The sequence below is a fragment of the Carassius gibelio genome, chromosome A10 (genome assembly GCF_023724105.1).
Source record: "Carassius gibelio isolate Cgi1373 ecotype wild population from Czech Republic chromosome A10, carGib1.2-hapl.c, whole genome shotgun sequence".
In the NCBI taxonomy this organism is placed as follows: domain Eukaryota; kingdom Metazoa; phylum Chordata; class Actinopteri; order Cypriniformes; family Cyprinidae; genus Carassius; species Carassius gibelio.
In genome coordinates, this window is record NC_068380.1 from 2197962 (window position 1) to 2213863 (window position 15902).

A 15902-nucleotide genomic window follows, 5' to 3' on the forward strand; every position below is an offset into this window, starting at 1 on the left:
CTTAAAAAACTTGATTAAATAGTAAATAAACAATTTCTAACAAAAAGTGCAAATTAACAAGAACAAAAAAATAAGAAAAATGCACAAACAACTTTTTTTTCATGTCTACACCACGTTTTATACAAGATGCAAAAGATACAGACACAAGTGGAATGTATGTGTAATTAAATATAATGGGTTATACATTGCGTCACCAAAAATGATTGAGATGATGTCCATTTGTTGCACGATAAGTCGATATATTGAATATTTCGACAGGCCTAATAAACAGTGTTAAATATTTGAATGCCTGTTAAAATGAGCTACATCATCATTGTTTTCAGTTTCTCTGCTGTAGGCATTTAGTATGTAATCAGACGTCTGGAAAGTGCTGTGCTGAATAACTAACCTGATGCGTAGCTGTAATTGTACACCGCATCGAGATGCCCAATTGTGCTGGACGCCAACCTTAAAGAAATCAATAAAGAGCTCTTAGCGTCCCTGCAGAGCTTAAGGCAGTGCCATATGAAATGTCACACATATCTAATCTACGGGCCGACCTCACATTAGCACTGTTTAAGTCAATTAATCTCAGAGGTCGATGTGTTTCCTGGAACCGTGGTGTGGCATCAGTGAGCTAATATTCATCATTAAAAGTTTCCACTGAAGTGAATTGCAGTACCATATATGATTATGTTAGAATTTCCTGTGCAATACTCCTTTGCAGAAAGTGTTTTTGGTACATACAAGTAATCATTTGAAAGATCAATAACAGAACTTGCTGAGAGAGCTGTGAAATTGCATATTTGCACGTTTTTTTTCGTAGCCTAAATCAAAGTGGCCATTAATGTCTGTAGTTGGATTAAACAGAAGAACACACTGTTCTCAAGAGCAAACCAGACAGATGGCAGATGTCCAGATTTATTTTGCAATTAAAATTAGCTATATATGGTATATATGTTTACTAGTGGAAAATATGAAAAGAAAATGATAAGATCACTTTTTACATATTTTTATCTTTGGCTGCGTTACGGTTCACAGTACTGTGCGATAGAAGAATTTACTTTTCTAGTAAGATGGTGTGTACTAAGCGTCACATTCCTCATCATGTTTCTCTTCTGGACATGTCGAAAGTTAACCAGCATTTTTCTGTAGTGCAAGGGATTGTGGGTAGTAGTCGACCAATAGTTTTCAAATGTATGTAAAATTTTTCTTAAAGTTCACTGCCTTCTATCTAGATATTGATGTTTGCCATTAAAAATCCATCTTGATTGCTCGCTAATTATTAGTTGTGGGTAATGTTAGCTCAAAAAGCATGTGTACTTTCATAGCATTTAGGATGTGTAGTAGGCAAATTGGAATGATGCCATAGTCTACGTTGCATTGCAAGTGTAAATAATAAATGAATATAAGCATTGAAGTACATAAGTTACTGGCAGGACCCTGTAGTGTTTTTACTTTAGCACATAAATGTAAAAGATGTTTTCGTTACTGGCAGGTAACTTATGTGTGTGCCTGCAGAATTCCACATAATTGGAACAGCTGAATAAAAAATAATATTTTTACTAATTTAATTATGCTTTCTGTTACAAATAGTGTAGTACTACAGTGTTTTAAATATTTACCTCAGCATGTTTAAATTTGCTACACAGATTTCCCTCCCAAATCAGTGCAGTAATGCAATACATGTTTTAAATATTTACCTCACCGTGTTTAAATTTATTCCACAGAGTTCCATTGTTTTCCCTCCAAAATCAGTACAGGAATGCAATGAGGTTTTTAATATTAAAATCAGCATTTTTTTTACGTTTATTCCACTGTATTTTACAGATTTCCCTTTTAAATCAGCACATTCATGCAATAGATGTTTAACTTATTTTATCTCGGCATGTTTAAATTAGTTTAAATACATTTCCCTCCAAAACTAGTGCAGGAATGACAAAAGAATTCTGCATGCTTGAGTCTTTTCATGAGGTTGATGTCATTATGCCATTTTCAGTGACCCCTCCCTGTTCATTTTTAATTTTCTTTTCTTTTATTGATACTGCGTAATGCTAATTGACAGACCTGCGCTCATATTAAGCTCCTCTCCACTGACTGAATCGAATAGCTATCAGTCAGTCTGGAAGAGCGAATGCAAGCAGGAGGGGGCGGGACCATACACCAGAGCAGTTAGTGGACCGCCTTCATCACACCAACCCCAGCCAATCCCGTGACAGCCTTTTGCATTTCCATGGCAACAGAGCTTTATAACCTCACAAGAGATGGATACAGGCGAAACAGCAGAGGAAAAAGGTTGCAAGTGAGAAGGAGATAAAAAAAAAGATTTTCTTCATATTTTCCCGGCAGCTTTTGATGACATCTTCACTCATACCAGAAGATAAAACAGCACAACAATGCTGGCAGGATGCTAGAATGCTTGTGTTTGGGAATGAGACGTGGACCGGCTGCTTTCTGTCCATTGATCGGATCAGTTGGATAGACAGCATGATAAGCGCCATCTAACAGGTAAAACGTCTGTGCTTGGATAAACGTCTTGAATCTCAGCACCTGGTACCTGATGCAACTGCTAAACAGGTGCATGCTGTGCTTTCTCTATTGGAATGCTCATTAATCCCACAGTATTTTCACATGCAAATCCATCTGTGCACGGCTCGGCTTTGATTTGGGCATTTCAAGACCCTAATAACCTCACCTCACCTCACAATTTAACTGATATGAGCCTTGACGTGTTAAGATGGAGGTTGAGGTGGGGTAAAATCTTAATTTCAAGAAGGAAGTGGTTAACCGTGATGTCAGCGTGATGTTTTGTAGGGCTGTACATTTCAGATAATGTCAGCACAGCCAGCATTTCCTTGTATTTTTCAACAAAACAGGTTCTATAGGTGTCTGTTGAAATGCGACACACTGAAATGATGATATGCCTTATTACCATGTGGACACTTGACACAAACAAACGATTACCTTTTCCATTTCTCATCAAATTCTGTTTCTACACCATCAAATGCTTTTGCGCTCTTTTAAATCTCTCACATGCTTCCGTATTCTGCTTCTGTGTCTAATATGTGCTTAAGAAAGATTTGGGGTTGTGGTGTCCGTTTGTTTGGACACGCAGGTCCTGGGAAATCTTTCTCAGTAGGAAACTGTCCTCTTATAGGCACTGTAGATACTTGCCAACGGGAGACATTTTTTGGAAACCTTCCCAAACATAATAAAGGAAAATTGCATCTGATGCGGTTATAGAGAATTGTGATTATTTTGTCATTACAGATCGATGGCAACACATGCTCCGATGCAGTACGGCATTATTTCACCAGCTGGTGAGAAATAGAAAGATGATGTGCTGAAATCCCTTTCAGTATGTACATATGTCGGTGTTTCACGACACGTCTGACACAAACAAATCCCGTAGCGCTTGTGTTTTGTTGTAAAATGCCATGACAGGCATCAGGACGGACTGGTTTCAGTGGGAGTGAAGTTGTCATCTGTTATGTCCTTTGAAGAATAGGTTAGACGTCTGTTCAAGGAGCAGCTGTAGTGTCTGGCATGCAGCAGAACGTCTTAGGCCTTCATGATGGTGTCTTAATGCATTTGTCTGATATTTCAGGTCTAGCCACAAGCCCTGACCTAGTTCAAGACCAAAATGCACCAGTGGTGGCAGCTGTGACTCAACAGCGCTGACCATTACTGCTCTCAATTATTCCATCCAGTTGTGATCTTTTATTGTCTTTCCTGTGGAAGAATGACAAAAACCTATTTTGATATTTATAAGTGAACAGAGTATAAATGCAGTAGTTTTAGCCTTTTGTTGAAATGTTGAAAACCCTTTCTAAAACGCTTAACTATTGTATTTCATTTCCTTAATTTAGACTCAAACCTGCGTCACTTTTCTTCTATATTTAGATCTTCAGCATCTATGCTTCATAACACAAATAATTTATTCAAACTGTTTAATGTAATCTTTATCATATCACATAGTGTATTTTATATTGTATATTATAATGTTAGGATTTCTAAATGTACACTATACGTATGATTTAAAGTGCAATCAAAATATATTACACATCAAAAATACAGTAAGAATGGTAATATTGTTAAATATTATTGCAATGTAAAATAACTATTCTTTTATATTAATATATTGTAAAATGTCATTTATAGCTGTGATGCAAATCTGAATTTTCAGCATCACTAGTGTCACATGATCTTCAGAAATCATTCTAATATGCTGATTCGCTGCTCAAGAAACATTTCTTAGTAATAATAATATCAAAATTGAAAACAGTCATGCTGCTTTATATTTCTGGAAACTGCGATACGTTTTTTTTTTTTTTTTTTTTAAAGAAAGTTTAAAAGAACAAATAGAAAACATTTGAAATCGAAATAGTTTGCAACATTAAATGTGTTTACATCAGTTTCATCAATTCAATGCATCTGTACTGAATTAAAATATAGTTTCTTAAAACATTTGAACAGTAGTGCACTCATAACATGTAACATATACATTTATTAATGTATTTAGTAATAAAAAAATAAATAAATACAGTTTTGGAACAACATGAGGGTGAGAAAACAACCACTATTGCTTTTAATTTCCTAAACGAATACCTTTTAATTTCCTAAACGAATACCAGCGTCTGAGTATCTTGGAATAAAGCAGTGGTGAAAAACTCCCGTTTAGTCTCTAACCTTTCCTCTTGTGACCCTTGGATTATTGTTTCTATTTTTAGAGACTCGTCGAGGGTCCAGCCAATCTATTGTAATTGTGTTGAATGCTTCCTTTTCACCAGGAAGCCAGCGCAAACCGTTTCACTGCGAGTGTGCATGACGTAACCAAGCCCTTCCAGCTATTTATAGCTCAAATAGCTAGATATTTTTCATCACGGATGCTGTTTTTAGCGCCGACAGCTGTTGCACCTAACATGGCCCCTCTTGGGAACCTTGAGATGGTTGCTTAGTTGATGTCCAGTGATTGTTTTCCAGTCCCGTGGTGTCTGTGTTTACACCAGCTCACCTTTCGGCACACATGCGCTCAGCTTTACCTCTCAGGGAAGAGTTGGGGAAGTTGTCTGCAGATAATCCGTCTTACACTAAGCGGTCTGTGTCATGTGACGCGCCCAGTGGAACCGCAAGAGACTTACGGTGTCTGCCGGACCTTGGTGTCATCAGCAGGTGGATGTACATTTCTCACGGCAGCCGAAGGGCAAATTGAGGCCCCTCGTGTTTTGTTTTGTTTTTGCATAGACGTCATTCCTGGACCGTTGGATTCCATTACAGCACTGCTGGCGTACAGTAACACTGCATTTATTAATTGAGAGTTGGTTGTGCTGCATGTGTTTGAGACTACTATGCCTGAATGCATAATTTCTGTGAAGCAATATAGAATATGCTACTTTTGTAAACCGAGAAATAGACCATTTTAAAATCCTGTATGCATTTCAGTTTGAAGATGTTTTTCCAAGAAGTAATGTTATAGAGTATGCTACTTTGTGAATGAAGAAATAGTTTAGCTTCTCAAGCAATTTGTTTGGTAAAAGCAGTTCAACATTAAAAATAATAATAAAAAATTTTTTTGTCTTGTTTTCCTGTAAAAATATCTCCGCTTCCTTCAAACATGATGATTTTTTTCTCAAGAAGCACTCTTGTGTAAATATATAAAGACTTGTTTTCAGAGCATATATGCAATACTTGTTTAAAAGAAAATCTTTAAATGATTGTTTTTAATTATTGATGTATTCATTGGTTCTCTGTATGCATCTCTGGGACATTCTTAGATCAGTTGCTTTTTTTCTGTGAATGGATGCATTTGTGCATGAGAGATGGCTTTGACCATTGCAACATATTTCAACATATTTCAAAATGTTTTTTTTTTAGCATCTTAAGACACTTTACCTGATCAAAGTGATTAATCTTTTTAAACACATCTTTTTCTTAATCAAAATAATTTTTGTCTTTTATTTCCTGTAAAAATATCTCAGCATCCTTCAGGAAAATATATATTTATTTGAGAAGCAAACATTGCATATGATATTGGAGGTTATTTGTAGGCAAAATAACTTGAAGTAAGTTTCTCTCTGTTTTAGGCATTTAGACAAATCTCGCTAAATTTGTGCGGTTTATGATGAAGTCAAGAAGTCAATTTAGTCAAGAAGCAAACTTTCCCAAGATATTAGGACTTGTTTTTAGAGCAAATATCTTGAATTAGGTTTATTTCTTTTTTTTTAAGCAATTATTGCTAAATGTATGCAATTTATGATGAAGCTTTATAGTTTCGATATCTTCACTGGAGAAACACAGTATTTATTTGTTTGTTTAGGTCTGCGTACGCATGCCTCAGATCTCAGGAGCTTTTCTCTGGATGTAGATGATTTTCACGCCTGATATGTCTGTTTTCTGCCCAGGTCTGAGAAATGAGCTGGGCTCCTTCTCTCTGATGCACTCGAGCTAAGGGCCGTCCTGGTGGATTTGCCCCTGACCCAGCGGAGTGTTTCCAGCCCCAGCCCCGCTCCACGGCCAACATGCTGATAAAAGAGTACCGCATCCCCATGCCCATGAGCGTGGAGGAGTACCGCATCGCTCAACTCTACATGATTCAGGTGTGCTCCTGGTTTTATCTTACATCAAAGCAGTCAAAAATGTATTGAAAATTACTCCTCACACAGATCTTTGTCATACAATAATGTTCCTAGTGACCACGTCTGTCAAGCTCCAAGAAGAATAAAAAAATCTCCATAAAAGTAGTTTGCACACCTGTGAGCTATATTCCAAGTCTTTTGAAATCATACAATGGTTTTAAATAAGTACTTTATGAAAAATATCAATTATCACAGATCCCAAATTAAATGTTGTGACTTTAGATGTGTCATATAAGGTAGATCCTTCAATGTAAATACACAAAACAGAATTCCTGAAAAACAAAACATGTCATAGGGCGCTATTACTGTAAAAATAAATAAATAAATAGACAATTAAACATGCTTTTTGATTATTAAAATTTTATAAAACATTTTAAAATGTGGTAAAAAAATAAATAAAATAGAATTCATACGGGTCTAAAATAATTTTGTGAGAAATTGTATGTTTAATGATTTCAAAAAGTAGACATTGTTTTAAAGTATTAACATTTAATTGAACCATTAAAGGGATATTTTACCTAAATATAGAACGTTATGCCATCATTCTGTCATATATATATATATATATATATATATATTATATTATTTTTTTATTTTTTTTGTGCATAGGACCCTACATATAAATGTTGGCTTCTATAACGTTTGACCACTAAACACAAAAACCAATGGTGGCTAATCTGTGTCATATTTTATTTGTGATCTGTGACTTAAATAGTGGTCTGTTCCTCACAGAAAACTACTGTATAAGTTCAGAGGATTTATGTTGGGTTATCCTTATGGTGTTATTTTAGCCTGTTTGGTTCATATGGTTACTGTGAACCGTGTGGAAAAGAGCTGTGTGAATCTCCTTTTGTGTTCCCCAGAAAAAATAACAGCCTGTGGGTGAGGAATAACAGGAGTATGAAAGAATAATAGCAGAATGTTCGTATTTGGGAGTTCTTCTAAACGCGTCATGCACTTCTTTTTCTGTTCTTTCTCTGCAAAGTGAAGCGTGTAGCAGACAAAAAGCTGTGACTCACAGCTGGCTTGTTTGGTGTTTCCTTTTTGAAACATGCTTTACTCTCTGGGTCAAATCCAGTGAACGTAACATGCATGCTACTTCATTCAAATCAGATGCACATGTGCAGTTTTTGCAGAATGGTGTTTCACATCTATTTTTGGAAGGGCACAATGCATGCTCTGAATATTTCACTAAATTTGGCCCGTGATCCCTTGAGACAGGTTGTGGGTGCTGGCGAGGCAGGAAGCACCTTAGACATTGTGCTGATGCCGAAACCACCAGCAAGCTGATGGAGAAATGCTGATGCTCATCGGCAGAGAGCCACTGCAGTGTGTAAATGTAGATGACACTCCTGTGAAAGAGCTTTTTAATATCATAATCACAAAGTGTTTGGTCAAATTGTGCAGGCTTACAAGCAAGCACAGCAAACCTGGAGCTTTTTATTGCGATTTTTATCAGAAAAGATGCTATTAGGATTTCCTCCCAAATTGTGCAGTCCTACTAACCTTAGGTTTACCCAATGTTTGTGAACGCTCTGTATTTCTTATGCTTTATTGGATTAATGTCGGAATAATTAAGTAATATGTAAACGTCAAACTCTTTTGAAATCAATTGAGTCTCTTGAGTTCATTTGTTTGCCACAAAGTTGCCGCTCGATGAATAGCGCTCTACAGATCTGTATCTAGTGAAATGTCTGTCTGCGGAGGTTTGCATGAAATTTAATGAGTGCTCAGATCGTTGTTGGAGCTCACAGCAAGGTTACGGCCACGGATCTAACTGAGCTTCTTCCCACATGCTCGGCTTTCTCTGGATGGTCTTATAAGGTTAATTAGCGCTCTGTCAACGCAGCTGTCTCTCATTGCTGTTGTCAGTGGGGTATTAAGAGACAACCAGGACGTTACTGTCCAATTGCAACAGGCATGCTAAATTTAAGCACTTGTGCCAAGTGGACATCAGAATCGAGCCTAAAAGATGTTGACTTGCAGAAGACTTCAAGTCCTTTGGGAACGTTGTCTAATTAGCAGATTTCTGAAAGCGTGAGTCATCGAAAGTATGAAGTAGCATCCACATGACTGATGGTCGAATCGTTTCTGTTTGGTGGCGTTCGAAGCCAATTATCACGTTGAATCTGCATCTAAAGAGAGCATTTGTGTCCTTGTTAAAGTTAGTTTCACTTGTTTATTTGGGTTTTTTCTGTTCTTTCTGAGCTCTGCTGTTTATAAGCACCATCTGTTGACATGCCATCGCAGAGCGGGCCTAATGAGCGTGCGGAGGGCAGGCACACAGTTTGGCATGCTTTACACCGTCAGTGTGACCCCGCTGGTGTAGTATGAAACCGATGCGTGTGTGTTTTTGTGAGCGCTGCTCTATTAGCCTCATGTTACACAGCAGAACTCTGATCAGGAACCGTGAACAGATGTTTATCGCTGGTGGAAATATAAACAAAACTAGTTCTGCTGTGGATGCACCAAAGAGTTTTTCACTTCGTAAGCTACTGTGTGTCATCTGAATGCACTCCAGTGCATTATGGATTTAGATTGATTAGTTCAAGCTTGGGTAGGGCGATCAAATTAAGCCACATCATGGATATTGCAGTGATTTTAAGTGCACTTTGTGTCTGGTCATTAAGTTTCCTAAACGCATGTAACTTAAGATGGGTTTCTTTTTTCTAGTAATTTTTTAATAGCGTTTCTGATTCTAAAACTTTGAATTTAAGTTTAATTCATTTCTGTGAATCAGTCTTAAGTTGAGTTAATTTAAGATTTAGGTTTTAAAAATGTTTTGATTTAAATATTTCTGTGTTGTATTAAAAATCTATGTAGATAATTTTTCATATTTATATTGTATATTGAAAAGTTCGATTTAAATTCGATAAATATCGATACTAAAATATCTGAACGGTACCAATACTAATTTCTCTAAATATCGATACACTGATACTAGCCGAGCTGTCATGTTCACTTCTCTCCGAAGGGGCGTTGACAAACACCAAACGTGAACGCAGTGCCTGTCTCGTCTCATTCGCACTGGTTAAACAGCAAAAATGAATAGAAAGATGACGAGTTTAAGTTTAGCGCACATATATTTTAACTCGCCAAACTATTGTTATTATCATCTTATAAGTATTATTGTTAGTTTTTTCCCTTTATTTATTTTTTTATTTTTATTGAAACAATGGATGATTAACAAAGTATGTCAGTCTGGCGAGTAAACTAATAGATTAACTAGCCAATGGCGATTCAATTGCCAAGGTGTACGTAGACTTGTTATATTTATCTTCAAATTAAAAAATACATTAAAAACCCTTAATATTGTAGCAGTTTTTTTTCTCGGTGGTATCGAAAATGGCATCCAATATCGATATTTTTCAAGGTATCGTATCGAAAAATTGTTAAAACTTTTTTTTAAGTTTTAAATGTATTTTTGTATAATATTGATGATTTCAGTAATATTTTACTTCTTGCATGAAACCGTTTAAATCTATTTGGCAAAAATGACTGTTTGGCTGAAATGCTGGGTCAGCTATATAAAAAATTCAAGGCTAGCACGTAATTATATTGAGATGTATATTGAATATGGTCATTTTTGTTCTGTAAACCATCAAACGGCAGGAATGTGGCTTTCCGAAGCTTCCGTCACCGCAGCATCACACTTCCCGCGGCTTTTCTCTGGCGCTCCTGTTTCTCCCTCCTCCAGTCAGACCCCCTCTTCTGCAGCATCACAGCTGAGCTCTGGTTGCCATGGATTCCCATGACATCAGCTGGAGTGTGGCACTCGCTGCAGTCATTTGTTTGCGGCGCTAGAGAAGAGACGGAGGGAGAGGTCATGATGATGCAGGCCTGTTGCCAGGGCAACTTTACTCCAGATTCTGCTGTCCACAGATGGGCAGCGGAGATGAGGTTAAACCCTCTCACATGATCTTGGCCGTCTGTGTCCATCTAGGGCAGCATTTTCTTTCTGTTCATCCATGAAGATACTAAATTAAGAATAGAGCCTGGAAGATGAATATTCTGAGGCCAAATCCCCGGTTGTAAAAATCAACTGGAGAGCAACAAATCCCAGTGGATGCTCCTTATAAGGTCTAGTCATTTTTCATTTGAATTAAAGTCATCCATGTGAAATATGTTATTAGCAAGAGTGCACAGGAATCCTGCCAGGCAAAACTTAGCTCCAGTTTTCTGCTTTCTATCACTTACAGTAGTCACAACACAGCTCTCGGAGCCAACCGTGCATTTTCCCATCTTCATCATGACCTCTCAGCAGTTTATGGGCCTTTCAAATATATTCATATTTCATCATAAACGCTGAGCAAAATGATTTCTCAGCACAACTTAGCTTTGTACCATCAGAACTACCTTCATAAAAAATAAATCCCAACTAAATTATTACTATTATTTCAATTGTTGGAGGGGCTGAGACTATAAAACTGGTTCATTAGTGTTTCTGTCATCAAGTGATTGATTGAGTTCAGAATCGTAGTTCATCCAGGCTTGAGTCAATCAAGTCATTTTTCTTTTCTTATTTAAAGCAGAAATTAATATATTTAAAAGTCAGTTGGAGCTCATCAGTATAAGGATATTTACTTCCCGTTTAACATAAATGTGAAATGTGTGTGTTTTTGACCCATGTTACCTTGTATTCTAATAAATAGGGTTGTTTTGACACAAACAAAATTTAGATACCTGTGAAATATCACAATTCTTGATTTGCATGTTCAAAAACTACTAGTGTAACTAAGGCCTGGTTCACACGGGACGATTTTAAAATTGTCGGCAGATTTTCCAAACCTGAGAGACCCCACACACGGCGATAAAAAATCACGGGTCTAACAGTTTTGGTCGCTCCGTGTGTGGTGTGCAGCCACACGGCAATATCAACACATCACACACGAACCGATTTGACTCCCGAGCATTCCCAGGTCAGACGGGAAATCTCGCAAAATCCCTCGAGATCAAACGTGACTTTAGAGTAAACAATCATGGCGGACGAAGAGGATGCAGTGGCCATAGTTTGTGCTTTGTTTTTAACGGGAAAAAAAACATAAGAAAAATAAGAAAAGGCGATGGTCAAAGAGGTGGAGACGACGCGAGCATGGACTATACTTGCTATATCATGATATGGAGATAAGTTGTTGTTTTATCTCATAGAAATGTTGTTACGTACTACACAGATTAATAACCGTTGAAATAAACGTTCATATATTAGTTTCCATGTACTCTGGTGGACTGCAGTTGTGGATGTAGTTATGCCCATCGACTTTATTTGTATTTGTTATATTATATACGCCGGCTGTTTTGATTTTGTTTCCCGGTACTATCACTGCCTCGTCACCTCGCGTTCTGATTGGCTACACGCCACAGTCCACAGGCTGCGTGATTGTTTGTCCTCGGGGGACACCACACACGAGAAGAAATCGGGCAAAATAAATCCAACATGTTGGATATCCCCGATTTGAGATCGGAGCGGTCCCGACATTCTTCCGAGCAGAGGAGATTAGTCTTAACACACCACACACGGCAGGAATATTTGATCAGATTATTTTACGATAATCGGAGCATCCTAAGATTGTCGGAAGGGCTGAATCGGGGCTAAAATCGGCCCAATTATCCTGCCGTGTGAACCAGCCTTAATATGAAGACAAGTATTCTGTCAGTAATAAAAAAAGAACAAATAAACACATTACAACCAACAACATAAATGAATGCAAAAGAACAAAAATACAAATGAAATGAACAGTGATTTAAGTTTTTCAGGTAGGTCTAGGAGTGTTTAGTGTTTGGAAAAGCACAGAAGTTGAATAGCATAGTGTTTATAGTTTAAATTGAATGTAGTTTAATCCATATTAAAGCTATAATAGTTATTTAGTCGAGCAGTGGATGGCATTTGAGCTGTTTTATTTCATTGTTTTATTAGGCTGCTGTCACTTTAAGACCTGATACACAGATCTACTATACTCGTACATTTGGTTTTCTCCCAGTTGTTCACGTTTAGATGGGCATTCTGATATATTTCTATGTATTTGTCAAAGTTTAAGCGTGATTGTTATCTTTTGCGTCTTCTCGCATATGCAAGTACAAAGTCAGTAATACAAGTATTTTATTCAGATGCGTTACTCATTCTGCACAGACATCACCAATTCCTCAAATGACGACTGAATACATGCATCACAGTAACTAAAAAAATTGAATTGCACAAGCGAGATCATTGTGTCTCTTATGCTGTTTGCTTCACTTTTGTGAGTTCAGCATCTCATACAGTAGTCTATGCAAAGTGAGGTGATGTTTATTTAAACACATTGCACTGAAAAACAGGTTCTTCTGGTGAGTTGTGACCCAAAAACAGGTCACTGCTTTGTCCTGATAAGCGCGTGGTTAGAGGAAAAAACTATGCTAAATGCAACCGTGCATTTTTCAACCTGAGCAGTTCATGATAACAATAAATATGGCTGCATGATTAATCAACAAAAACAAAATTGCAATATAGCTTAGTGCAGTTATCAAAATCTATGCATATGCACTGGGTTTTTAGGTTAATTTATAATGCTTTTGTAAGTGCAACATGTTGCAATCATCTTTTCATAATGAGAATCCCTGTTTAACAAAAGTGAAGCTTTTTTAACGACTCTCTGTGGTTTCCATCAAAATAAAAGTTTGATGGTTTAGTGTAATTAAGAAATTAAAGGGATAGTTCACCCAAAAATGAAAATTGACATCAGACTTACCCATATTATTATTTTTTTTTCTTTTCTTTTTCTGTTAAACGAAAAAGAAGATATTTTGAAGAATGTTGGTTACCGAACAGTTTTTGGTTTTCACTGACTTCCGTAGTATATTTTTTTTTCCATATTATGGAAGTCAGTGGGGTCTAGCAACTGTTAATGATGATAGTATTTTCATTTTTGGTTGAACTATCCCTTTAAGAACGTTTTCAATTTTCAGATTTAATATTAGTATTCTAATTTTACTGTTGAAAAGTAAAAAAAATTTTTTTTCTTATTTTCCTTAAACACGTTTTTTTTTCACAGTAAAATTACAATCTTATTTTTTTTTGTCATTTTTATATATACATTTATTTATTTAATAATAATAATAATACAAATTATATTGATATATAATCATGAAATCCTGGCCGAATTGTGCACCTCTAAACAAGCACAGCAAACCTGAACTTTTTTTTTTAATTGTAATTTTTTTCAAAAATATTTGTTTACCACTAGATTTCATGTTTATTTAATATTAAATGTGAAAATGAAAATGTTGAAAACAGCCACTCTAAAGTATCAACACGAAATTGTAGAGAAACATTGCATTATGATTCTACTTCACAGCCTTAGGGTATTGAGACCTCTCTTCTCTTAGGTGTGTGTGCAAGGGATTGATTATAGCGAGTGCGGGGCCTAATGTCATCTGTCAGCGCTATAATGAAGTGCTGGGAGGATGAGCAAAAACAGATACCACAGCCCAGCGCTTCAGTCGCCTGTTACCACTCTCACCTCCAGCTGCTGACCGCTCACCTCTCTAACAAGAGGCATGATGGGCCCGTTTCTTCCTGCTCAGCACATGTGAGCCCCAGACCTGCAGATCCGCCTCCAATGGGCTCCTGCTTCACAAGCATTTCTGTGGAATGTGTTGGTCTTATGTCAGCCCTGACGGTGCAGTCTGTGTGTTTGACAGTTGCATGGCAGAGAGAGAGAGAAAGCAGCGGTCTGACATTGAGAGAGGCACGACTGCTATTCCCTCGCTGGCACGGGCCTGTGCTTTTAAAATTGGAAATGTATTACTCACCACGTATCCGGTGATTGAGGACGCATTAGAAACCCCTGAAACTGAGAGGCCAAGAGTGATCGTTTCTGAGGCATTTCAGGGGAAAGGCCATTTGGCAAAGCGTTTTATAAAAAGCACCTCATATCCCATGCCATTCACACATGTGCAAATTTCAGAATTGAATAATTGGCTTCCTTTCAGTTTTTAAGTGTTCATTTGAATTGAATTTGCCACATTACACAGGAAGCTGAATAGGAATTGAAATGAAAGTGAGAGGAATTGTCACTAAATTGTAATGAAAACACACTTTGTTACACGGGTAATGCATCTATATATCTATCATTATATCATTGTGTATCTTTTTGTCTATAGTTTGTTCATTTGTTCTATCTATCGTTCAACAAAAGTCCTAAATAAACTGATAAAAGAAATATATAATTTAAATATAAAGAAAAAATATACATATACATTATTATAAAACATATTAGATCAGTGAAGATCTGCCAGTTAGGTCATAAAGAAATTATAGCAGCTTCTGCAAGTAATAACATTTCCACGATTTTCTTAGCTGGCATTCAGTGGCCATGTGTGTTTTTTCATGAGAGCACTCGGACGAATTGAAAACGCAATAACTTTCTTCTCCGTCTCTGAAACAAAACTCACCTTAATGAAGGTCTTAAAGGTGCAAGCGTTGTCAGCTTTTAATCACCCCACTATCATCTTGCTAATGCAGAGTCACGGCTGATGGGATCTGTGTGGCCATCTGCCCGGTGAGTGTGCCAGCTTCACTGGCCTGTCATCATCCGTCTTTTACTTAAGCATAGAGGACGCTTAACAATTAAATAATAACGTAATTCAGTTAGTTGAAATAGAAATGTAAAAAATGGTATACGGAATTAATGTTGATGTTTGACACCGTTTTCTGAATCTTGCGTTCGTATTCAGGTTGTGGGAGACAATTTTAAGGGTAGGCAGCCTGATTCCCCATTTGGCAATCCCATAGTGGACCTACGTGTCCCTGATGGCTTTATAAGTAAGTTGATATGCAATTAGCCACCGGATGCTTCCAACTATCTTCATGTGACGTTCTTATGCAAGTCAGATACGATGGCATGTGCCACCCTGACTGGCACAGTGGGCTTTCTCCCAAAATTCAAAGCTCAGGAGCCGTGCCAAGACTGTACCCTATTTTTTACGGTTCTGTCTGCTGGCAGGCACACTGAGTCTTGGCTTATCTTACTGACAAAGCTGAAGGTGTGGCGTTTGTTGATTGGCCAGCACCAGTAACGCTGAGCATGGAGTTGGCTTCTGTTAGGTTGGAGTCAATTCTCTTTTGGGATAGACTGTCACCTTCCATTAACGTTGAATTTCCTAAGGAGGTTTTAAGCACCCAGCGTAATATTAGCGATTTAACTGCACTGACACTATCGGATGAGAACAGATCTTGGTTTGAGCTGGATAATGATAGTTACTTACTATAGTGTAACATTGACACTGCTATTCAACTGAATCAAATCAGCATTG

General features: G+C 37.2%; 1 protein-coding gene across 8 annotated transcripts in view; it reads left to right on the forward strand.

Annotated features, from left to right (window-relative positions):
• LOC128020810 (membrane-associated phosphatidylinositol transfer protein 2) overlaps positions 1-15902 on the forward strand; it is a 66117-nt gene that overhangs the window by 14814 nt on the left and 35401 nt on the right. For 7 of the 8 annotated variants that reach the window (XM_052607544.1, XM_052607548.1, XM_052607549.1 and 4 more), the window contains one exon: positions 6381-6575. In XM_052607544.1, coding sequence (XP_052463504.1) covers positions 6498-6575 — 78 coding nt within the window. In that variant the 5' untranslated portion in view covers positions 6381-6497. Of the gene's footprint in view, positions 1-2147; positions 2488-6380; positions 6576-15902 lie in introns of those variants that run through there. The other variant, XM_052607547.1, reaches the window with a different exon arrangement.